Raw genomic sequence first — 26,291 nt, 5'->3', positions numbered from 1 at the left:
TTTTTACCCGATGGCAATCATGGCACTAAATTCAAAGGCATAAGAACTTCTGCTCTTGACACCACTTTGTTATAAATGTAAATTCTGTTGCGACACCTCCAGGCGCTGCAACCATCTTCTGATGTCTATTTATTTCTCATTTTGTACTATTTATTTCTTTATCTTTGTACATTACGTATATACACATAACCTGCATCTTAACTCGAGTCGAGCAAATCTCAATCTCGTTGTAATCTGTTGATGACAATGACAAATAAATCTTATCTTATCTTATCTTGAGGGGGGTCTCAGTGTATGGAAGTCAACTGTTAACTCCAGTAAAGTAGGTCATAGCGAACCGACCTTAAAGCCAGCAATCGACAAAAGAGGAAACATGAAAAACAAAGATCCAGATACAAAAATACCTTAACGTACAACTTCACAGAAGTTAGCATCACTAAAACAACAATAATCCAAATGTTTTGGAGAAGTTAAACAGTGATTGCAAACAGTGATAAACAACTGGTGGAGTTCCTCTCCTTTTGTTGACTTCACCTTTAAAAACATCCAGCACAAATTGTGATTATTGTACAGACAGCAGATAAAATGGACTGGGTTACAAAATGAGCATTTTTTATAAATAATTTCAAGAGCAAAATCAACAACTCTATAAGGAGGTTGATTTTTAAAAAATCAAGGACAGTTTGAGCTATTGTTTCTCTGCACAGTTTCTTTGTGCATTTGACTGCTTTATGTTTACTTAAATGATCATTTCTGCTTCAAAAGCAAACCAATGTCCTTGTTTATAAGTGCATGAATGCTAACATTGGAAAAAAAAAGTCATTGTAAAGAACTTCTACAAAAAGAAAGATAAACATGACTTAAATTAAACTATGTAACCTACAACCATCAAAGAATATATGCAAACGGGGTTTTTGACAGGCACTGTGTCCTGTGACAGTCAGAGGTCTGTATAGATATCTTATGACTCATGAAAAGTCATGTTATCAGTGGATTTTAGATTTTCTCTCTGTTCTTTAAATATTGGCTGAATTAGCTATGTGTACTTTCTCAAATGTTCAGAAATACCCTCAATCTGAAATCTGATCTGTTCAGCCCAATTGTTTTTTGTGAATTATTTTTTAATATTAAAAATAACAGAGTGCAATTTAGAATTTCTGTTTCACTTGTTAGAAATTATAAATGCATAATGCACTAGTTAGGCTATGATCTGGTGGGATCAACTAGCTGAGGATAAAAACTACAGGCGCAAAGACAAAAAGAATCCTTCAAATAAATATAAATCTTTGCAAGGAAAACCCTTTCTGCAGGGTTTGTATGTTGAGATAAAGTGTTTTCTATGTGCTCAATAACAGTTTATTAATAGTTTTGTTGAAAAAGTCCTTAGAGGGTTATAACTGTGGATAGTTAGTATCTCCTGAAACAGTCTGTTTCACAGCACGTCTTGTTATGTTTTCTATCCCTTCCTTTGAAATAAGGCATACTATGGAACAAAGAGACACCGAAAAACGTAAAAAGGCCACTTTGCCAAATGGCCCAAAGCTGTGACCACATGAAGCTGTCCAGAGAGAGAGAGAGCAAACACAAAATATAAGGAAATTCTGAAAAAAGGCAGAAAATAACTGACCAACGTTTCAAGATTTAAAAGAGAATAAATTATCCTACAAGAAGCTGTACAGATCCTAAATTCTCATTGATGCCTGCTTTTACGGGAAGTAACTCTTCAAAGGCACACGCTAAAAAGCAACCACACATTGAAAAATGTGGTGAAAACATGACCTGTTATTGGATGTAGAATTTACTGGAGCATAACAAATTTAGTCCCCCAAGTCCACGAGTGAAGCTCTGGAAGATCATTGGCTTCAGTCACTTAAATCACTGCATGTCAAAGGTTCTGTTAGGTGATTGGTTAGATGTCAAAAAACACCTTCACCTATTCAAATTGGGAAAAAAAAAAAATAATAATTCCCTGTTGTAAAAGATTCTTGTTTGAGAAGAAGTGACTCAGCTCTTGATCAGTGCAGGACAGATTGTGTGTTCCTTTAGCTTCAATTGAGCAGCATCTCCTTCCCAGGCGTCTCAGGATGAGTCCTGGTGGAGGAGTCGCGTAGTTGTGGAGGTCCGGTTCGTAGCACCAGCTTACTGATGCCCAGACTTCCTGATCCCAGCACTATAGGGGACAGAGATTTCCTAGAGAATCCCAAATTCAAAAAAGCAGAATTGAAGAAAAGAAGGAGGCAAGGGAAGATGACAGGTTTAAAACAGCTGTAGATTTTTGCTTAGTCTTATAGCATGTGCCTTAAGGGTACTTCTGTTGCGATTTTACCTAAAGGCCATCTTTTTTAGCTGGAGTGGATCCATTTTCTCTGTCAGTAGACTTTCTGACTGGGTGTGCTCCTCTACAGGGGAGGAGCACAGAGGAGATGAGCAGGGAGGTGGGAGGAGGTGGGAAGCATCCTGAGACTCGGGGTTGGACAGATCTAAACACTCCTAAGAGGGAAAGATCAAAACACAAATGAACCTACTCAGGTTTAGATTTTAATTTTCATTTCTTCATTTAAAAACAATAACATACATTCATCAAGGCAACGTGAAGCTTAATAGACAATGCCTTGACAACATATCCACATTCTTCATCCTCGGATCAAGAATGTGATAACACAAATCGGATAACAAATTGTTTGTATTTTATGTGATAAACACAAAGTAAAAGATAATGCTAAAATGGAAGAAAATGGCTACATGTTTAACCTTTTTTGGAAAGAAAATTTTAAAGGAGTGCCATGTATTTGTACTGACAAAGGTGCACTTTAATTGTACCATTTTCATTGTATCACTGGCTGTATGTTTAGAGTTATTTTCCATCTGCAAGGTTAAAATACATCCCAGGCTTAAGTCTTTTGCAGCTTTTAGAAAGTTATCTTGCCAGATTTGTCAGTATTCGGCTTTCTTCAGAGGCTTTCTTATTGCCACTCTTTCATAAAGGTCGAATTTGTGGAATGCATGACCATAATAATTCTCCCACCTGAGCCATGGATCTTTGCAGCTCCTTTAGAGTTAACATGGCTTCTTATAAGTACCCAGTTTAGCTAATAGGCTAATGTTCAGCAGACTAAGCACCCAGGCTAACCTGAGACTTGATCCCATGGTGCTCTGAATCCTCCATGTCAAGCGCTCGCAGTTCAAGCTCAATGTCTCGATCCGGGTCAGATTCGCTTTCTGTTCGGTTTTGATCCCGTTGGAAGGTTGTCTGGTGGGCTTGCAGGTGGTCCAACACAATTTTCTCTCCACTGCTTATTGAAGTTCGATGGCCATTCAGCTCCGTTGCACAAAGATGCTCACTAATGCAAACAAATGCAAACACCATCAATTTTCTTTCCCCAAAAAGTATGTCTTCCTTTTGTAGGGTTTTTTAAAACATGTTTAGCATCAGTTGAAAGATTGTGAAATTTAAGCCAATTGTTAAAAGGCAAAATTAAGACCTTAATAGTATGGGACAGGAAAGGCAGGCAAAGACACACACATTCAGTCATAGAATCCCTTCCTCTTCATGTGACTCAAAACAACCTCACAGGGCTTCTTTAGTTTCTTGTGATCATTTTCTCACCATTCTTTTTATTACAGGTGACCTTTAAAAAAGGTTGATATTTTGAGCATAGAAACACTGATCTGATTTGGCCAGATGTCTTGATTTGGAGATGTATGCATCCCTGACATTTGCATAAAACAAATCTAACATTTTGTTTTCTTTGCAAGAGCAGCTGACAAAGTGTTGAAATGCCATACCTCTCGAGGAAACTGGAGTGGCTAGAGGAGTCTGATCCTCTGGAGCTCCACCTATAGTCGCTGTGATCAAAGTGGTGGTTGTAATCTGTCAGAAAATTATGAGAAAAATAATACCATGATAAATATCATGATAAATATTGTATGTGTAATATCTATAGTTAACAGTACATGAAATGTCCTAAAGAACAACTGGCTGGTTCCGATCAGCAAGATTATATCAAAACCAAGTCACTTAAAGTGACCAAATTAGAAATTTCTTTGTTTCCTTTCGACAACTCTCATGTTTCTCGTCACCTTTGAAGTTTATTGCTGTGGTGCTGGCGCTACCTTGGCAGGCCGTAGCTTGGACGGGGTCAGTGGTATGATAACCTGTGCGTGATGCCCTAGAAATGGCACCCCACTTTGAGATGATGGGCGCCTCACTGAAGGGAATAATTGGATCTTCCTCTTTCAAACGTCGGTAGTGATCCAATGAGGGCGGCCATCGTTTTCCTGTGCCGCTAACAACACCTTGGCCTCCTTCAATACAGTCTACTTCCTGAACAACAAACACAGGAGCACAATTTAAAATTTTAGAATTCAAGTGTAGATTTTATCTAGATGCATTAAATCAGGACCAGCTTTCTGCATTGTGAAGTAAATCTCACCAGATGCTCCGAGTGGGAATGGGAGTGAGCTGGGGTGTGTTTGAGAGGTTCAGGCTCAAAGGGGCTAAGGCTGGGCCCGGCAGAACCGCAGGACCACGGAGAGTAACGGGCCAAACTGTCCTCGCCCCTGAACCTACATCCCATACACTGACCTCCACTGCTTTCTACATGCTATAAGAGAAAAATTGAGAAACAAAATCACGTACAATGCAAATAACAAGCAACAATTTTCAGATTTTTTTTTAATCTGTAATAAAAAAATGTAAATCCTGAACTGTCACATTCCTGTTTCACATTTATGCCCTACTTTGAATTAGCCTGCTAGCTATAAATAGCTATAACTAACCATGAAATTTATTGTAGTCTGTGGTGATTAATAAAGAGGTATGAATACTTCTAAACTATGAGCATGTGCCTGGAATTGTGGAAATTTCTGTTTTTATTTTTTAAAATGTGTGCAATTACTCCTGCTTCCAGAGGGGGGGAGTAATTGCACAAACACAGACAGTCCTGCTTTACAAATTCTAAAACTTGTACACCTTGCTGAAAGTGCTGAGCTGCTGAACTATGACAATGCTTTGCTGTAAAATATCGGAAGCCTAATTTTAAATAATGTTTGGAACTTTAATATTAAACTTAACAAGTGAGAACAACTGAAAAGCACAGTTGTCTGTTGCATTAAGGTGACTATGTACAAAAATTCAATTAACTTTTTCTTTGTAAGACAACCAGAGGTAACTCAATTTGTCTAATTTGAATTGACATTTGAAAATCTGCCACTGGTTTAGTAACTGTCCCATTTTACAGTGTGTGTTCACAAAAAAATCCATCCCCTAAGCTGTTAAACAAAGCTTTATTCATCTGAATGCCTGAGTCACTGCTCGGAGAAGTCTCTGCTCTCTCACAGATGCACATACACCCACACATACACCAGGACCGTGCATTGCTATGATATCTGCCTGCACAGTTGCTAGGCAACCACCTCCCTCTTAAGTAGCATTGGGGGGAGCAGCAAGTGCACGTTTCACGAGGTTTCAGTAGTTAAATACAATCACATTTGAAATAGTAAAATGTATAAATATTTGATCAAAAGACTGGTCATCTTGTTCATACATTGTGCATTGAAATGGTCATACTAATACTCATGTTAAATGTCTTTTTATATCACAAGCATCTGATTCCTACCTCTGCTCCAAAATCAGTGGTGAATATGGGGGAAGACTGGGAGGGCCTGTTGGGATTGTGATGGTGGTGGATGTGAGTCCAGTGTTCCTGCTTCTGTCTAAATAGATCCTCATATCCCAGGGGAACCCGTCCATAGTCCTGAAGCAGCAGCAGATCAGACAGGAAACATAGTGAAGAGATGAGCGAGAACCGAGAATATATATTTGCATAATTGTAATGAAACTCATATTTCAACATGTTGACAGCAAAGTGATGCAAAGCAAGCATAATTTAGCTCGTTGTATTTTTAGATGTATATTTAATGCAGTTTCAGTTTAGATTAAAGTCACATTTTAGGTGATTATGTTTTTAATGCATCACTTTTATTCTCTTGTTTATATAAATTTGTCTGAACCAGTTTCAAGGATTGTTGTGTCTCACTATTATTGCATATATATAATATGCAATAAGTTCCCTAAAAGCATTTTATAAATTAATTGCAATCTGACAGTGAACAGATTTACTGCAAATTTCTCTTTTTCTGTTTGTGTTTTCAGTTTTCTTACATCCGTTTACCAACTCATCTCTACCTTTCCCTTTCAGTCACATTTCTGCAGCATGTGGCTCCAGCCCACTCTGTGGTCCTCCCACTTCTCACCCAGATACGTCTCTGCTTCACCCACTCACTTCTCTTCCTCCTGACACAGAAATGTAGCTTCACCAGTGAACCCTACAACACCGTCTTGTCGACCACCAACTGCAGCAATGTGTGGGTCTGACTTTATAATTTCTCATTGAAAGAATTTTAATAGAGTTATAGAGTTACTGATTAACTGAAAGAGACTAATGAAGAATAAGATAATTAAGCCTTGGGGTTACAGCATCACCCGTGAATCAACAATGGATTCATGTGGAGCAGAAGTAACAGTGGACTCTGATAAGTGAGCACACATTTCTGAGACCAGACTGAAGTGACGATTTATACCGGCCATCATGTGAATTATTTAACATACCCTGTGCAGCCCAGCACGGTGCTCCGCTCCAGAGCAGTAGTTACTGTCTAGAGAGTTGAATCGCTCCCTGAGTGGAGGCTGGTAGACAGAGGAGTGAAGAACTTCTGGAGGCAGTGAGTTACTCCTGGCGTCCTCTCTGTGGTACAGCTACAATGGCAATCATTAGACAAGTTACACAATAATCAAGTTGAACATTACTACACAAAAGTTTCCAAGGAGCAGGACTCTATGTCCTCACTTAAAGTTGTCAATATCAATTTTTCTCAATGTTTCCTGAAGTTCTTTCAAATTTTTTCTTTGGACCAGTTCTTTTTCAGAAGAATGTTTTATGTTCTGTTTGATCCTTTCACTTCTAATCTAAAGCTCTTACAGTCAAGAGAAGAAACGTTTTATGGACATACAGCAGAAAACTTTGCAAAGCAAAGAGAATATTAACAGAAATTCTTTTGATGCTTTTTAACACCCCCTTCCAACCAGACTAGAACTGCATTAAAAGAACAGACTGGTGCTACTTGCACATAATGGGGCATTAGAGCGAACGGTGAAAACATGGTTGTTCATTATCTTTTCCTGCCTTCATGTCGAGGTGCTGCATGACATACTCGGTAGTAGCAGTGGCAGCTCATTCATAATGTACTGCCTGAACACTCCTCAGTGCACTGCTCCCAAGATGGTTTAAAGCTTGACTGACCTCCTTCCAAAGGTTACAACCTAACAGAGACTAATTACTACGGTATGCATCAAAGTTATGCATCTTTGGACTTTGATCAATAGGATACCCATGTCACTATCTGATTCATTTTAGATACATAGATGGGAAAAACAAACAGGACACTCTTCTATCACGATGCACAGATTTTTAGACTAAATAAAGTGTGACTTGTTTTGATTCGTGTACTGAGACAAAGTGAAGAAATTATACTGCACAGTTGAGTAACTCAAATACTTTAATGAAATAACAATCATGTCATTGTTTGTCTACCAATGTATTTCAGCTTAGCAAAATCTGGCAGTAAATAAAAACACTGAAGCTTGGTCCAAAATTAATGAACGTGTTTCCTACATCATGAACAGAAAGAATAAAATTACCTTCCAAAGATGTATTTCTTACTTGTTGTTTATAATTTAGTAAGTATTCATTTCAATATCTAAGGATGTGAAAAACGGACGCATCAAGTATTCATTTCCAAAACTGATTTTTTTTTTTTTTTACAGGAGCTTTACTGATGCTTTCATATCTTGCATGCACAGTACCCATCTACATATTGACGCAAATAAATGAATCTTAATATTTCAAATCAAACTCAGAAGGATCTGCAAAAAACAATCCACCCCCAGACCCTCAAGAATGTTTTACATTTCAGGATTGGCATGCACTCTGATACCAGTTGAAAAGGCTTTCCAGCTGATCAGAGTTGCACATACCTCCAAATTGTGCATAATTGTTGCTGATGGACTGAGGGGAGTTTTGAGTTCTTTAAGCTATAGCTAAAATGGTAAATGTACTGTATTTGTCACACTGTCAAAAAGAAGCTGTTGCATTTTATTTAGGGACGACAAGAAGAAAACCTCAAGAAGTTCACAGAGTTTATAATGTAATTTTTTAGTAGTCAGACAAGGACTCACACGCAGAGCAGAGCACACAGCACTCATTTAGAATGATGTGCAAAATAGGTACTGCATTTTGCACATCATTGCTTTTATGATTGAGAGTTTTCTATTTGCAGTAGAAAACTCTAAATATGAATCCTCTTATGCAGGATTCATAAGAGAATGTATTCCATAATACAAAAGTATTATGGAATACTGTCGCTTCCTCTAAAACTAAAATTAATAATGATGGTAGAAGTGCAGAAAAATCCCATATTCTTAAAAATACAAGGAAACATCTAAGTACAAATGTGGCCCCTGAAGTGGTAATATTATAACATGACGGCTAAGAAGCCAGTAGGAATCCGGTAAATTATTAACGTAGGACTGAAGCATTTCATCCATTTCTCAAAGACAAAGGATCTACTCCTGACACTTCTTTTATTCACCACTGGTTCATGGCAAAATGGGTGAAAAGCAGCAAAATCCAAGAAATAAATATTAGGGGTCATAAACCCCTAAGAACTACTGTTCAAGACCACTCAATATAAAATATAAAAAAATGGCCTGCCTTCTTGGAGGCAGATTATGAATAAAATATTTGAACAATATTTGAAAATACGTGTACAGGATTCTAATGTTGGTGTGATAACAAATTAAGTCTCACCTGAGGCCTCCATACTCTCCTGCTGTCATAAAGAGGAGCATAAACACCATGCACAGGAGCCAAATGTCTGTATTGACCCTGTCCTGGATGGGGATGGAAGGTGGGGGCTCCCATCTGGTCTCTAGGGGGAAACCCTGATGAAGGGGATGAGGCTGGGTGAGGAGCCTGGTGGTCATTGTGGTAAGAGGAAATGCCAGACGAAGGCGGCAGCGAGGATTCCTGGACATTGGAGGACCGAAGGAACCGAGCCATGCAGGATTTGTGAGGAGGGTGAAGAGCAGATGGATAGTAAGAACCTGCTGGAAAGAAGGCATGAAATGGTTAATCTCTTTAAAAGCAGTAGTAGGAATACATATTAATTCATTTATTTATTTATTTGAAGAATGACTCACAGTTTGGCTGAAAGTGCCCTGTGTCATAACCAGGGTGAGGTTCCTGGTAGTATAGCTCTGATGCCTGAGAAGGGTGAGGAGAGGAGATGATGAACTGACCATGTCGAGCAAGAGGAGCGCTGACATCAGCACCACCTGCAGAACTCAAAGGAGAGGAAGCTGAAGAGTGGCTGACTGGAGTCCTGGGAGGGGACATGGGCTTCCTAATGATCAAAAAGAACACAAGAAATAAAAAATGAATATGAGATTATCTCCACATCGATTTGCATGTTCATTCATTAAGAAACTGGTAGAGTAATATTCGTACAGCTCTGTGGACCCTGATTTGGTTCTGTTAGGCCCGTTAGCCCCACTGGTTCCATTCGTCAAAGCTCTTTTCAGTTCTTCCACACTGCCTGACCCTCTAGAGATCAGCAGCGGGTGTGTCATGCTGGAAGCTTCCTCCATGTTTTCTTCTGCATCTTTGAGGCCTTTGCTGGCTAAAGAGAATGGCCGGACCACGCTGCCGCTCTTCTTGTTCCTCAGTCTGAATCTGTGCAGAGAAGGAGAACAATGTTATTGTTTTTTTTGTACATAAAAATATACAGTGCATGCAATGAAAGTGAAATTGCTGCCTTTGTGAGATCTCACTTCTCCAGCTCATCTTGTGTGTGCGCAAATGTACAGCTGGTTCCTCTGGGACAGCCTCCCTGCTGACGAAGATCTCTGCACATGCTGGTCTTATATTTGCTGTTGGCCTGGGGCTGCAGCATGCAAAACGACAAAACAAAAACTACATCTTACAACAAATTAATACTGATAAACATATATGGTTTCTGCACATTTGCCATTTTGGAATTCCACACTTTTGAAGATTTATTTTTCTAAGATTTTCTAAACATTTGAGTACAAATCCATTTTGTACAAGCTAAATCAACTTCATTTATAAACTTGTAACACAAAGTATCCTCAACAGATTCCTTAAAGCAGATTGGACAATTTTGAAACTTTTATTTTGTTTGTAAAAAAAGAAGTCTCACTGACATCAAAACTAGACCCAGTTTTAAAATCACACATATTTCTGCCTAAAGATCTGATCTCAGCAGCTACTTCTGCCAACAAAAACAGCCAATCACCCCTTAAAAAATTAATTACTGGATGTTTATTAATGGGTTCTCTCTTTCAGTAACTCAAAAACAGCAGCCTTGTAAAATTATTATTCTTTTTTCACATCTAAGCTCCTTTCTGCCCTTTTTGAAAAAATGTGGTTACATCCAAACCATTAGCTTAAAGACAAATGTGAAGAAAAGCTAAAATGTCAGGGAGAAAAACTGTTTCTGCTGTAATCTGAAAAACAAAACCAATAAAACTGTTTCATAAAATAAATCCAGTTTAAATTTGGAAATTTAGACATAAAGAATGTCAAACAAATGTTAATGTTAGCAGAATTGTACTATTTAGAGATTTTGTTATTTTCATTACTTATTCAAACCTGGAAGAGTCACAAAAGCAAATTCCACATATTTCCATACTTTAAAAGACTGTACCTGACCAGCATCCTTACAGTCAAGGCACAGTGCATATATTTATAAAGAATACAGTAACATCTGAGTCACAACTGTGCCATTTCCTGTTTATAATTACTGTGTTGTTTTTGCACAATAATAACCAACACCTGTGCTGTTTGTTACCAGAAATTGTTTCATTTCCTTCAACTAGGAGGAACAAAGTGTGCTCCAGTCAGCAGCGAGGAGACATTAAAAGCACAATGGCATCAATCTGGTGTATCAGCGTACCTGTGGAGTTTCATGGCTCTTTTTGCTGAAGTTCTGTATGAACTCCACCAGTCCATGAACCACCAGCTTTACAGCCAGCATCACGCTTTCCAGCTCTGCCCAGGACGGCGGAGGGGCATCTGAAGACAGATTAATGTTTGATTGGTTTAGAAAATAAGGGCTATAAGAGAATGTTTGTAAAATACAAAAAGAATTACGATAAATATTAAACTACATATTGAGAAGGCACAATACAAGATAAAATGATAAAACCCTGAAAAACTGGAAAATCTACTTTGTTTGAGGTTAAAGCTAGAAGTCTAGAGTTGAGGAAATGCACGTCGGCTCCAAATGTCAGCAAGATATTTTCTTTTTATTGAAAGTGTCAAAGGTCAGCCTTTGTTGAATGTGTGGTTAAGATGTAAACTGCAGATTACAAATCTTGCCCTTTATTATTAACCAGGCCAGGAATCTGCATTCATGATTAAAGTAATGATCAAATTTCTGAAGCTACCTTAGTGATACAGTATTCAAAAATAAATGCTGACTAAATATATCTAAAGCTTAAAAAGACAAACTGTATTTTTTGTCATTTGTTTTTTTTATTAGATATTAACTAAATTGTAGAGGATCAGAGAAAGAAATTTCAAGCGTTTCATTTTTTGAAGAAAAAATAAGTTGTAAACATCTGAAAAGGGGAAAGTACCTGGGTTGTGGTCTATGTTGGCCAGTAGCTCTAGGTGTGGTCTAAGGCTTGTGAGGTTGGCTGGGTCTCCCGTCCTCTGCAGAACAATAGTCAGTTCCTGAACGCTCTTTGCAAATGATTCTGGAGACTGCAACTGCAGCACAAAGGATAAAACAAAGAAAGGATGTCTTTAAAAGAGGGGTCAAATGTGTGTGTTGCGGACAGTCTACAGCAAGTATGACCACACTGCCATCATCAAAATGAATGGAAAGTCTTACAAGAAATATTTTATTTCAGTGGCATAATCTCACATAAAGTTTAAGTGAAAATGATTCATTCTTCATGGGCAAAGGCTATAGGAAAACAGAAACTTGCCCCAGATCAATAATTAATAAGGTTAAAGTTACTGGAACTGCAATGCAATTTTTTAATAAGGATCCAAATTTATATTACCGCCACATACAATAATATGGACTGTATGAGGAAAAAAAAACGCTACAGAACTGCAGTAGGCTTCAACTATGTCTAGATAACAACCATTAGAATAGCTGCCTGTGAAACGTTTATTTAGATGGTAGCCTAGAAAATATCTTTTCGGTCCTCCCATCACAAAAATAAAGATGTGGAGTTTAAAAGCTGTGGTGACTTAAACTGGAACCACATGCTTTGACGATAAAGTCACAGACATTTCATGTGGGCCTGGAATGAATGAATGAATGAATGAATGAATGAATGAATGAATGAATGAATGAATGAATGAATGAAAGAATATCTGGAAAAGCATCTCATTAGGCAAGGTGAAAGATGTGTGATGATTTCTCATCACACATCCTGATGATGATGTGGGGATGTTTCTTTTCTAACAGTCTGTGGATCCATGTTAGTGTGCATGAGATAATTAACACACCCAGACCTAAATCCTAAGGTAAGGGAAACCTGTTGGGTGAGCTGAAGAGAGGAAAACACAAGAGAGGACTCTGAAGCTTGGAAGACGAGAAAGATTTCAAAATCTCCCTCTCTCTATAAAACATCATGTTAGAAGACTCAGTGCTGTCCTATAACAAAGCAAAGGTATAACTGATATGATACACACATTAAATGTTGCATTTTCATTCATTTTTAATAGTCTAAGGCTTATTTATTTATTTATTTATTGAAAATGTTTTACACATCTGTGCCAATGTGCAGATAAATACATACATCATCTTCAGTCTTGTTAGAGATATCAACAATAATATTACCTTGTCAATTATGGACTGCATGTGTGATTTGTGGACTAGGTCTCCATATAAGAGAGAGGACCACTGCTCAGGAGAAATTCGAAGGCCTGCCTCCATGGCAATGTGGACAATCTGAGCGTCATGTTCTCTCCTTAGCGCCTCATACGTTCGAAACTCCTCCTTCAGCTGCATTAGGGAGGAATCCTCATCCCGCTTAGTCACCTGATGGTAAGAACACAGAATGTTGTGAGAGGAAAAAGAAAACCACAGTTATTATTTTTTGTCAGGCTTTGCACACACAGCTGGAAAAAGGGGAACTGAAGTGGTTATATATAACAAATTGAAAATTCAGAAGCAATCCAAGGCATTTAAGTAAATGTCAGAGAAATCACATGTGTGTTTGTTTATGGTGTCCTCAGACTCACAAACTCAAATTCTGATCACACGAAGGGACTCTCCCCTTCTCAGAATCTGCCCTATGAGTAATCATCATAAGACACCAGAACACTCCCCCGCCAGGCATCATTTAACAAAAACCAAAACACAATCGGATTGCTTCTGCGATCCAGTTGCACCCCTGTCCATTTTTTCCCAGCAATTAGGTGCGTGCATCTCTCTGCCTCTGTATCTCATTACCATCTGTCTCCGCCCTGCCAGACGAGGCAGCGAGGCGCAAATATAGTCTGAGGTTATGTCATGAACGGGTAGCTGGCATTTCTGCCCTGCCAAACACGTCGGTCATCAGATAACAGTTCTAGAAATACACACACCAAAGGTTTATCTACAGAAACTCATATCCTGATTGCAAATGAATGCTTCCTAATAGTAGAATTTCATGTGATTTAGTATGAAGAAATTTGATTTAAAAAACTGGGGTATTCACCTAAATTTTGAAAGACTATTTTAGTCAATGGTTTTTCTGTATCCTCGTATGGCAAAACATTGTGTTGAAATTGGAAACAGCTCCGAAAAGCTGAATCCTAAGGGGAAGAATTACAAAAGAGCGTCTTCCATTCAAAAAAACTGTGGTGTCCTTGTTTTTTTTATTGAAATAGACATCTCAAGAGTGCAGCTTATTGTTTGTGCTCACATATTTAATATTTTTTCTGTATCTTTCACTGTAGTTTCTATTTTTTTATTTTTCCGTACCTTAAAGCAGGAGGCCCTGTACAGCAGCTGCACCACGTGGCCTATGCTGGTTTTGGATGCCTGGGGGAACCGGGCCTCAAGCTTCTGGACCACAAACAAAACCAGCACCTTCCTAGACAGAGCAGAACCATCCTCCAAAGCTAGTAAAACCAGCTTCAGTGCATCTTCTTGCATTGCTGGTGAGAAGAGAATTAGAGAGAGATGTTCAGGACAGATGCACTGACTCACAGCTGAAGTTGAAAAGATTACATAAATGTGTGACAACAATAAATACTTGATATTTCTACATGAGTAAAGAGAGACAAAAGAACATTCAAAACAAAACCAAGCAGGTGTCCTCAGACTTTTCAACTCATTATGTTATCAAGATGAGAAACTTGTTCCCAGTCAGAATCTGCCCTATGAGTGATCATCACAGGACACCAGGTACCAATACCAGCTGACAGTTGAATGAGGTGATGCGCAACAAGTAATTTAGACAATTTCAAAGGAAACTTATCAACAAAACACATACTTTCATATGAGAATACTTATCAATATTCAAACACAAAAAATAGAGATTAAAAACTAAGAATGGACAAGGGAAACTATCTTAATTTAGATCTGGCAGTACAGAGACACAGCTTTCAACTGCTTATTGTTTAAAGAGAAAGAAACTGACTGTTTTCTTGAAGAAAGTCCTTTCTAAAGGAAATATGCAAAATGGCTGTCTCACAGTTTACTGGCAGCACAAAAGAAAATTGTGTGAGCGCTTTTAACTTCTATCTGAGAAAGGTTTCTCCATTTGAAGTATAATTGTATTTGAAAGCATGAAGTAAGATAATGTGATGCTCTAATGCTTTTATTACTTTGTCCTCTGATAGTAGAATCCTCAGATTATATTATAAACTTATATCAATGACTGCTTTCCCCAAATATTCTTACCTGGAGCTTATCTGATAATTAGCTGCAGTAGCAACAAATATTCCCCTGTGTCAGAGCCAAGTGAATGACAGAGTAGACATTAGTATTTTAACTTCCCTTCCAAAATCCATGTGTAGCAACACATGATGGGACTTAACCAGCTAACAATATGTTGTTTTGAGAAAACCCAATTCAAATTGATTTTCTCATGTCAATAAAATGTACCATGACACACACACACTCACCAGGACCCAAAAACTGGCAGCCCCGCGCCCTCACCGCTGCCCAGAGGTTAGCAGAGAGCTGCTGGGGGTTCTGGTGCTGCAGGATGAGTTCGGTTACAGTCCGTTCCCCCAGTGAGCGGGCTGCCCGGACCGCCCGCACACGACCCTCCTCTTCTACCAGCTGACAGTTCACCAGAGTAACCAGCTTTCTCTGCATGGGCCTACTGAGCACGCTCGGACTCAAGTTCGCCACACCTGCAGATTGCATGTGAAAAACTGTTGAGTGCACATCTGCTACAGGTTGTCTCAGTCAAAACGGTTTTTAATTTCACTGAGCTAATCTAAATTAATATGCACTTTGTTTCTCAGGCTCTTAAGAGCTATAACATCATCAAGTCTCAAGTATCCAAATAATAACATGAAGCCACTGGTGTGTCTCACTTTTGATGATGTGTTTTCAAATAAAGCTGAATGTTCCCAAAGCACCAAAACAGTACAGAAGCTTCTAGCATCATGAGATGTGTGAAAGTATGAATGCCAACTTTTACAAGCAGCCTCCGCAGGCTGAATATGAAAAGATTAATTCTCTATGGCAAATGTTCAAGTGTGCTATCATTTCCCTCCAACACTGAACTTCCATGGATATATTTTATGGCTATTTCAGATAGTCCAATTATTGTTCCTTTTTAGCCCAAAAATACATCGTTCCCCATAAATTCCCATAAGCAAAAATGTGGACAGCTGGGCTTGTTAACCCATTTTACCATCCTTATCAGCTTTTTAACAAAATTGAGACCTCAACTGAAGTCTGTCTTGTCAATTTCAAAGTTCTTTACAAATAGGAATCTGAAACTTGTGGCATGTATATATATTCAGCACCCTTTACTCTAATACTTCTAAGTAAAATCCAGTGGAACAACATACATTGTGATCTAATTTTGGTACAAATGCAGCTGTTTCTTTTCAAGAAGATTCTACTGATGATGTTAGATATGCATGAAAACATTCAGTACCTTTGGCACCACTGATAGGTTTCAGGTAGAGAGCCAGCTCTTCTACACACAGTCGGCAGAGGTCATAGTGCTCAACATCTGCTGCACTGCTCAGACTCACAGGAGGAACATCTGGGACCTTTAAGATACAAGAAGTGCATAAGATGCTTAACTTGAAAGGCTAAGCATCTGAAAATCACTCAAGTAGACCAAAGCTCTTTTGGACAACCTCACCTGTGCTCCAACCAGCTGCAGCAGGGCGCAGTTGACCGGCAGCAGGTCGATGTCCGTGCTGATGGGCGTCTGATCGAAGGGGCAGGCCTTGCGGTGCAGTTTGTGCAGGCACGTTTTGCACACCGTGTGGGAGCAGCCCAAGCTGATGGGCTGGTGGCCGCTGCTGTCAAACTCATTGTAGCAGATGGGACAGGACAGAAACTCTGTCCACTGGGCTGCCTGCACCGGCATCCTGCCACCGTGCTGCTGAAGGAGGCGTCACCAAGCTCAGGGGGAATGCATGTCACGAGCCCTGGCCACAGCACGCTTTTGCCAGTGCCAACGAAAACGCTGGGGAATGCAGCAAATAAGTTTAAGTTAAGATTCTAAGTTTCATTAGGTCACTTTTCCAGATTATGTCAGGATATCGATTTTAAGTGCAACAATTGTGAAGCATTAATGTTGAGTTATTTTAAAAAATTTTTCGCATGCTCACAGAGCAAGTTACCAAGTTTCCAACAAATAATGCACTAAAGGACATTCTGAACATGCACCATTCACATGTAAATTCTGCTTAAAACAGCACGTTATTGAAACACAACAAGCATAAAGGACACAGCTGCTTTCTTTCTTAACAGAGTTTAAAATGCATTAACATTTTCATCTTGAATCCAGAGGAAGCAATTACCTGCAAGAAAACCCAAAAATAAATGCCTGAGATTGAGTCCAGAGTGATTAGAAGTGTGGGATTGGTGAGGCACGATCATCCACTTTGCATTTTATAAATACACTATCTTCTCCTGTCTTGTGAGTGCTGGATGCAAACTGAATCAGAATACAGCAGCAAACAGATGACAGAAAAATGCAGGACTAAACGATTATCAGAGTCCTGTTTGAGGGAAATTTTACATGCTGTGCCATCTGTTTATGTCAGTGGTTTCCAAACACTTCCTATGTTCCATTCAAAGCCATTGTGCGTGTGGGCATGTGTGTGTGTGTGTGTGTGTGTGTGTGTGTGTGTGTGTGTGTAGAACAAGTGACAGTTCTCAGGATCACATTGTCCTTGGTCCTCCTAAGCGAAGTAAGACTAAACAAGTTCAATGTTAGATACATCATAAAAACAAAACCATCACAGTGAGTAAGAACATGAAAAAAAAGACTCTTGCAGGTAAAATTAAATCAGATTTTTCCAAAACGAGAACTTAAAGAAGTGCAACCTGGAGATTTTTATCTTTACGTCATTTTAACACTAAGAAGATATTTGGATTTTATATATATATATATATATATATATATATATAATTATGTTAATGGAAAGAATTATAACTTTTTTGATTTATGGAAAATCAGAGAGCAGCCAGATGAGGAAGCACAGAGTGGCGAGTACTTGAAAGTGACACGGCTCTCAGCTTACATGCTCTACAACAATGCCTACAGCCTGCTAATGTCTCTAAAACAAGTTTTTAATACCAGAAAGTAAGTTTGCTGTGTTTTGTTTTTGATTGTTTCCATAGCAATGAAGTGCCCAGACAACAAAATGCTGCAAAACATTTCCTGAAGCATATTTGAGTTGAACCCTGTGAATGAAAATAACTTCCTCCTGTCACCCATAACAACAATTGGTTACCATGGATAATTTTGGATGCAGGTTCAAGGACAGGCGAAATACTCGAACTGATTTCTTAGGCGCCTCTTCCTGCTTGTGTTGCATCAAGAGCTGAGACAGCTTTATGATATAATGACATTTGACAGAAGACACTACTCTATCTATGCCGTCCGGACAAAAATGAAAATATAAAATGCAATTGTATTTTATTGCGCTATTTATTTATTTATTTAAAGAAATGAGAACACATTAATTGAAACCTCTGGATCATTTAGCATTGGAAAGTGCAACATGATAACTTTTTCTAATGAGCAAGTGAGGATTTAAGCTATGAATTTGCTGCATTTTCCAAATAAAATCTTTATTTCACTGTGCAGAATATAGTGACAGTCTGTTAAAAAAATGATTTGTTCCATTTCCTTTATGGCACATTCTGTTTAGTGATTTTCTATGTTCTTGCACAAACTCATTTGTTTCTCTTTTGTGCATTTGCTTTGTCTTCACAAAATGACTTTTATGGAGCAAGATGTACTGTACTTTATCTGATTGATGCTGTTGGTATTGACTTCTTTGGTTAAAATAGATTTTTTATAATCTGGCAAATCAGTATTGGCAGGACTGCTTGTCAAATCTTTGCATACTTAATATGAAATGTACTTGTCAAAACTATACAAAAATTATACAAACTGAATTAAATATCTCTTGAAATGTATTTTCTATAAAGACTATGTGTTTACACAGTAATATCCCAATAAAATATTGATTATTGTAAAAAAAAAAAGTCTAATAGGCTGATATGGCAATATGTTCTTTATTGCAGCATACTGTAAAAGGGTCAGTGGAAATAGAGTTCACTTTATTATTGTGCATATTAAAAGAAACAGCTAAGATTGGAGTCAATGGGATAAAAGATTCTCTTACTATGGGATATAAACAGTATATATACAGTATATATATATATATATATACTGCTCAAAAAAATAAAGGGAACACTTTAAGTGTTAAACACCTGTTTAAGTGTTCCCTTTATTTTTTTTAGCAGTGTATATAAAATCACTGCAAAATACTCAACATGAGCATCTTTAAAGCCATTTGCGTCATCACAGTTGTCTAGCATGTAGAAATAATAATCTAATAATGAAAAATTAACGTCCAAGGAGCTTTAAGTGTCTAACATGAGCACCCCTGGGCTCATGACTGTGCACTTTTAAAAGGCTTGCTTTCATTCACAAATAAAAAAAATATATATATATATAAATATTAACCATTTAGTCATTTTAATCTCTTCTTTCATAACAACACTTAATGTAAGTGGATACTGACCTCCTGCAAACGACTTCATCCAAAAAATAAAAACATTCATAAAAACAGCTCAGCAGCTTTTAAGCGCCATCATGAACAGTTGCTCTTTCTGGACCACGGGCGCAGATTGTGAACCGCACCTGTTGCTTTCATAGTCCATAACATCTGCTCAAACTGCTCACCAAACCCACGCAGCTGGTGCTCCTCGTGGAGCAGATGACAAAGTAAGCCAAAAACAACCTCAAACTGTTTACAGCGACGTTGGCCCAGTAAAATAAGAAGCGCGCGTGAACGTAGAGAGAATGAAAGTTGAAAGAGGAGGAGGCGCGCACCTGAACGACTGACGAAACCGGTTTTTATCGTTCCAGGACTTAGGTGGGATTTTCTTTTGTAATGCATGTCAGTGTTGATTCGTCGATAATAAAAAGCTTTCCAAATATTTAGTTAAAAGACTAGAAATGAAAATCGAGGAAATTGCGAAGTTAAGCTTGTGCACTGTCCCACTTCACGAAACCCGTGTCCAAAACGTAACGAAACGTGTATAGATTTTCTTCGTGTTTATGCTAATAGCTACATAATATTTTGCAAAGATTTTTTTTTTTTTTTTTTTTTTTTACGGTGGCACTATATACGCACCTCCAGAACACTTGGCACCTCGGCACGCCAGCGCTGGCTCGGTGGCCCGCGTGGACAGCTCCGCTCTATCCTCGCGCGTCATATTTCCCTTCCGCGAGGAGCCCAAATATAACACCGAAGCCCACAAGGTGCTGAACCCCTCGTGAGCTCACCCTCATGTGACAGAACTAGCTCGGGAAAATAAAGAGGGGGGCTTTTGGGGAGAACTGCTGTGGGTGGGGAGTTTTACTGTTAAAGTTTCTGCGCGCGTTCTGGCAGATTTAGGGAGTGGTGCACCCTGGAAGCGGAGGAGGAGGGGGTGTTCACATTGGCACCCACCTATTTTTCCTCCATTGTGCTGCCTCTTCAGGGCACCACACACAAATCTGGACCACTGTCTATTTCTCTGTATCTCTCACTCACATATTCACTTTAAATGAAGCACAGAATCGCATATTTTTCTGAAGCGTTCCATTATTTCATCAATGTCTTATAAAGTAGGAAATGTCAGAATAAGCCTCGTAAAAACTTTCAGTCTTGTGACACGAAAAGTGGGTGTGTGCATTATACCAGCAGCAAACCACAACTTCCTTATCAAGATCCACAGAGATTATTTAAAAACCAGGAAATCGACCTGAGTGTTGCAGTTCAGGCCAGTTGGTTTAAAAACTCCTGAGGACGTGACATTTGCATTGCAATACGGCAAACTGGCTGATTATGTTACTGAAATTGTTCAAAGGAAAGCATTTGCAGGTGCATTCTAATGCACCCACTCTGCTGAGTGGGCTCCAGCTATATTGTGTCTTTACAGCCAAGAGTTGGCTGGCGATCATTTGGCTCAGGATAGCTGAGTCTTCACTTCATCCCCCTCCAATCTTCCCGAGAGGCATCTGGGGTTTCCTCTGGCAAATCTCAGATGGCGACAGAAGTGAGGTTTAATAGATCACTTTTTGTCACTTGAACTGAAGAAATACAAAAATATTCAACATGTTGAAATTTTTTTTTTTTTTTTTTAAATTTGGTCACATAACCGCCGCAAATTTTAATGCAGTTTACTGTAATTAACACACAAATGGCAAAATTGAGAGGGGAAGTGGAAATTATACAAGGTTTTAGCCCAATTACTTTGACACTGCTAAAGTAAAATCCACTGGTACCAATTTCTTTAGAAATAACATAATTAGTAAAGAGAGTTGATTCAGAAAGCAATAAACAAATACTCTACACCAGTCTGAGTACTTTGACACATGGTGCTGGTAGTATCATGCTGTGGGGAAGCTTTACTTTAACAGGAACAGGGTAGCTGGTTAGAGTTACAGGGAAGGTGTATGGAGTTAAATATAGATTATTCCTAGAATAAAATCTTCTTGCCCCAAAGGGTGAGTTTAAAAGTCCTGTGATGGAAACTAGTCCATGATTTACCTTGCCTCTTTACAGTTATAACTATAATTCAGCCCCTTCCTCCAATACCATAAACAAAATTAAGTGGGTGTAGTACATGAGTAGATGGAAAAACATTTGCTAATACAGGAACGTAATGCCTATGTGTCCTAAAAAGCCTGTCAAATCAAAAGAATGTTTTTTGTTTAATTGGTCTGAACAGGGAGCTGCACAGTGGAAGCCTTAACACTGAATCTACTCAGTCCTAAACTGGAATCCCAGACAGGAATGTTTTCCCACCACCAGAAAGTCAGGATAGCTGAGGTTTATTTAACTGGTTGATAGTCTGAACATATCTGTAATTTGCACTTCAAAACATTTGTTTTATATGTATTTTACATTAATTTAGAGTTGTTTTTTTAAATAATAATAATAATAATAATAATAATAATAATAATAATAATAATAATAATAATAAAAGAAATACTGATGACTTATTCTGTAGTTGAGGTGTAATTTTTTTAAAATCTTAGAACTAAAAGAAAAATTTCACATTTTCACTCATCTTCTCAAATATGTTAAACTCAAGCTAAAATGGTCACTTCTAATCAGAAACATTCACTCATATTCCTTTGGATAAGAAGCTGTTGGTATTACTCATATATTTGCTTGGCTGAAAAATAGACAGACAACAGAATTTTGTGGTGACTGAACTGCCCGCTTGTCTACTGACTCTGGGTTACAGGCAGACAGTTGTCTGTGTCATAAAATTTTAACTTTGACTCCATTTTGGCATTTCTGTGAACTCAGTGAAGTGAGATGACACAGTTACCTCTGCAGCAACCCTGCAACAGCAGAGGAATTGCATGAGGGAAAGAATACTGAGTAAATCTTTGTTGGAAAAAGAACATTCAAATTGTTTTATGCTAAACAACATACACTTTATTTAAATCAAGGAACGAGCTCTTACTGTTATTTCATTTGTGGCTTAAAATTTAGTAAAAGACGAACCCATCAAGACTGACAAGCACAATTCTTAAAGTTTCCATCTGCAGTAGCAGAAAGTGTTGGTCTCAAAATACAATAAAGTATCATAAAGTGTTTTCAGCATCAACACCAGTCAAAAGCAGTTGTTGTTATAAAACAAATACAAGTACACAGAGAAAGAGAAATAAAACTATGCCACCAAATGTTACATGTTCCTGAAAGAGAGGACTGTTGTCATGCCTGTGTAGTCTATATGTAATTGCAAAACTAGACTAACGCTGTTTACCACAAAAACAGATTCTTATGAGACACTTTTCAACATTTGGGAGCCCAGTTTTGGGAAATGTCTCAGGAAAAACAATAGGAGAAATAATTTTGCTGTACTTTGGCACTGTTTCCTCATTGCAAGAAGGTTCTCGTTCCAACCCGCAGATGATGCCAGCATTCATCGAACCATGCTCTTTCCAAAAGAGCATGGTTAGATGTTCTTTTGGAGCATCTAACCATGCTCCAAAACACCTAAACTCCACTTCATGCAAGGAAGAGAAAGACCCGCAACCCAGAATGTCACTGGTTGAGAACCATGGCCTTAGACTAAGAGGAACTGATTCCATCCTCTGCACTACAAGCTCAGATGCAATCTGCTCCAGTGCACCTTAAAGAAGACAAAAGAACCATATCATCTGCAAAAAGCAAAGATGAGACCCTGAGGTTCTCCAACCAAATGCCCTCCTGTCCACGACAAAACCTTAATATTCTGTTTATGAACACTACAAACAGGACTGGTGACCAGAATTTAGCCTTTACTAAAATTAAACTTGACTTTGTGTCTGGGATACAGACAACGCTCCTGATCAGGTAGCCGTTAAAACCAACCTCTGTAGAACTCCCTAATAACATATGTCGAGGAACATGTTATTAGTTATCCACAAAACAAAAGCAGACTGATAGGCTAACCTCTCTAGAGCCCCTTAGCAACTCTGATACATTGTTCCATAGACATGATGAAAGTTCAGCTGGTCCTACTGAATCTAAGGTTCAGCAAATTCCAGTTCTCAAGGGTTGATGTCCTACAACAAACAAATCACTAGAAGGACTCTGTAGAACTAAAGTGCATGGTGAGGAGACAATGTGGCCATTACATTCAGGGGTCTTAGAGAAGCGACACACCTAAAATTTGCAGAAAGCCAGCCCCTGAGAACTGGAGTTTTGGGAAGTGGTGTCTCTACATTTTCAGATGAAAATCACTTTCAATTTGAAAGTTTCAATTTTGAAACTATTTCTTTGGTAAGCGTCTGTTTGGTAAAAAATCTAAATATTTGTCATCAGTCAAGACTTTTATCATTTTCAAAAATCAATATTTCGAAAAGGCTTTACAATTTCTTCCATCATCCCACTCAACACCATGAGCTACAATCAGAATCATGGCAAAAAAGCACCACCATAACACAAGACTGAAACCTCACACCCACTCCACACCTACAACCACAGAGCTATAAAAAAATCAGTTAGCTCTGAAACAAGTTTCCCCCATGCTGCCATCAAAGTTGATCTTCTAAGTAATTCAGGAAGCAACAGGAGGTACACAATAATGCGAAAAGCTAAACTTTAATACTAAATGTATGAAAGACTCTCATGAGGCACAGATAATCAACCACTTTGACAAATTTACTGGTGTGAATAAAGAGCACATTTTCTCCGTGTGCTTGCTTGTTGTTTGGAGTACAGTACAATTGAAGGTGTACTGTGATAACTGTGTGATTACATAGTTGTTGAGCCTGTAGCCCCAATTTGTGGCTATGAGTGTGGGGACAATCATACAAATCACAAAATGCTCACTTAAAAATGCTTTGTGTTGCATGACATAATTCTTACACAAGAAATAGCAGAAAGGACTGATGATAGCCCTGTGTAAGAATACCAAAATGTGAAGTTGCTTCCATGCATCTGAAAATCAGCTGGTTATACAGTAACCTGCAACGGGGCATGCTGCAGCAAAATTTAACTTTATGATGAGATTGCTACATCTCACACTTGCCCTTGCAGGTTTGCATTTTAAAACTGCTCAGAGCAACAGTGTTGTTATTCAGAGGATTTCACAGTTTGTTGAACACTCCGGAGCTATGCACCCTTATCTCCACCTCCATTTCACAAGCTCTTCTTTAGTTTTACGTTGCTTTCACATTTTAAATTCCTTCATTCTCCATATATATAAAAAAAACTACCAGCACCAATTAAGGAAAAACAGTGCAGGTGTTATGCCTCAGATCTGTTTGAAAAACAACCGAAGTACAAAAGCATCATCTCTATCTGAGCAACAAGAGAAAGTAGCGCTCCGCAAGTCACTTACCTCAAGCACACCAAAACATCAGAGTAAACATTTCCTGGTCACCCACAACAACAACAAAAAAATCTTCATCAGTTTCAAAATAGCAGCAGCAGATGGATGCTTCCTGGCGCTAGAATGACCTGGTAACGCATATCAGCGCATTTGCTACAAGTAGGCGCGCTATCTGGTCCAGTTGCGCTCCTCTGCACGTATTTCCCACCGCGCTTGACGGAAGCTCAGGTACTCTGAGCCACACACCCTATGCTTCACAAACCAACGCTGAGAGGAGATGATGGTATCGCTCCGCCTGCGGTGATGGTGCCAGAGCTGCGCTTCAGACTCTCCACCACCAGCAGCATCGGGCTGCACTGGCACGGAGCCGCCGCTGCTGCTGCTGCTGCTGCGCGGCTACGCATCATTCATACTCCGAGCTAATGGATGAGAATGTCGTTCGTGGGCCTAGCACAGATAGATGGTGGTGCGCAGCTATCGAGGGGGGCACTATTTTCATGTGGCGAGCAAGGATAAAAGATATGTACAGGGGCAAGCCGGAACAAGCCGCTTTTCGAGGCGTGGGCTTGCTGGTTTTTAAAGGAACAGACCGAGAGGCAGAGCAGCAAGCAGCAGAGGGAGGGGGTTGGGAGGATGCGCTTTGACAAGTGTGTGCGCGAGCCTTCAAGGAGGAAGTTTAACACATCAAATTTGCGGGCTGTTTGTGCAGAGCTGTAGAGGGAAGTAGAAAGGCGGAAGAAAAGGCATGCTTTATTTAGATCTGAATTCACTGGCATTCTCATATGGGTCCATATGGCTCACTGTCCAGGGCCGCAGGATAACAGGGGGCGCCACAAGCTTCTGGGTTACTAAATACTGAAAATTTCCTGAATCAAAGGGATATTTCTCAGTTTTTCACCAAAGTTTTCTCACATCACGCCACTCGTAGTTCAGCGAGCCTGCACTGTTAGCCTTTGCTGTATTTTCTACAGTTAAATACCACAAAATGCCCAGTAAAACTACCATAAGACATCTTTACAAGTAGTTACTGTAATTCGCATTGCATTATGGGTATAGTACATAGTATCACAGTAACTTACTGTATGTTTTGAAGTTGCAGTAATTTACTGTTTACACATTGCAGTAGTGGTACTGTACTTATAAGAATCGTATTTGATTTCCAACGGTCATCATAGCTGCTTCATCGTGGTTCCCTGTTTCTGTATTTTTACTCCTTTAGTGGTTAACATATTTTTAAGGCAGAAAGAGAGAATATACTTTTGTTTTTTTCACATCCTAGCTAACATTAATATGCAGTTTATCTAGCTACGTCATCAAGCGTGGCTTCGCTTCCAACTTTTATCTGATGACGTTTGTTTTAAACTCCGAAACTTTTTCCCTCCAAGTGCAGCTCTGTCTCCGTGCTGTGGGCTCACACTGCTTCAGCTCTTCAAGACGAGTAAAAAAACACTTCTTAGAAAACTGATTGAAGCCAAAACCTAGTCTGGAAATGTACATTTTAGATGGAGTTAACGTAACTTATAGCATCATGCTATAATGCTATAACTTAGCATTATAGCATGAGCTGGTTTGTGCTGGTTAGCCTGGTAAAATAACGTTACCTTTACGTTACTAACTCTGGTGTATTATATAACTGGCATATTGCAACGTTATAAGTTACG

At 38.8% G+C, this 26,291-nt stretch overlaps 1 protein-coding gene across 5 annotated transcripts; it reads right to left on the bottom strand.

The window, feature by feature from the left end:
- Positions 1–202: 202 nt before the first annotated feature.
- Positions 203–25,626, bottom strand: rc3h2 (ring finger and CCCH-type domains 2). 5 transcript variants are annotated; one of them, XM_005799669.2, is made up of 20 exons: positions 24,640–25,626; positions 16,421–16,750; positions 16,208–16,325; positions 15,216–15,449; positions 14,068–14,243; positions 12,940–13,140; positions 11,720–11,852; positions 11,035–11,153; positions 9,890–10,002; positions 9,567–9,791; positions 9,260–9,462; positions 8,868–9,166; positions 6,611–6,757; positions 5,619–5,756; positions 4,434–4,604; positions 4,081–4,324; positions 3,787–3,871; positions 3,131–3,341; positions 2,327–2,490; positions 203–2,190 (listed from the first exon to the last, which is right to left on the bottom strand). In XM_005799669.2, exons 2-20 carry the CDS (start codon positions 16,649–16,651, stop codon positions 2,049–2,051), a joined length of 3,354 nt encoding a protein of 1,117 aa, XP_005799726.1. In that variant the 5' UTR covers positions 16,652–16,750; positions 24,640–25,626; the 3' UTR covers positions 203–2,048. The 5 variants fall into 5 exon arrangements, with proteins under 5 accessions (XP_005799726.1, XP_023193917.1, XP_023193916.1 ...); XM_023338149.1 differs by having other exon boundaries at positions 4,114–4,324; XM_023338148.1 differs by having other exon boundaries at positions 8,868–9,163.
- Between the last annotated feature and the right edge of the window lie 665 nt (positions 25,627–26,291).

The sequence above is a fragment of the Xiphophorus maculatus genome, chromosome 8 (genome assembly GCF_002775205.1).
Source record: "Xiphophorus maculatus strain JP 163 A chromosome 8, X_maculatus-5.0-male, whole genome shotgun sequence".
In the NCBI taxonomy this organism is placed as follows: Eukaryota; Metazoa; Chordata; class Actinopteri; order Cyprinodontiformes; family Poeciliidae; genus Xiphophorus; species Xiphophorus maculatus.
Note: the sequence above shows the minus strand (reverse complement) of the source record. Positions and strands in the feature narration are given on the sequence as shown.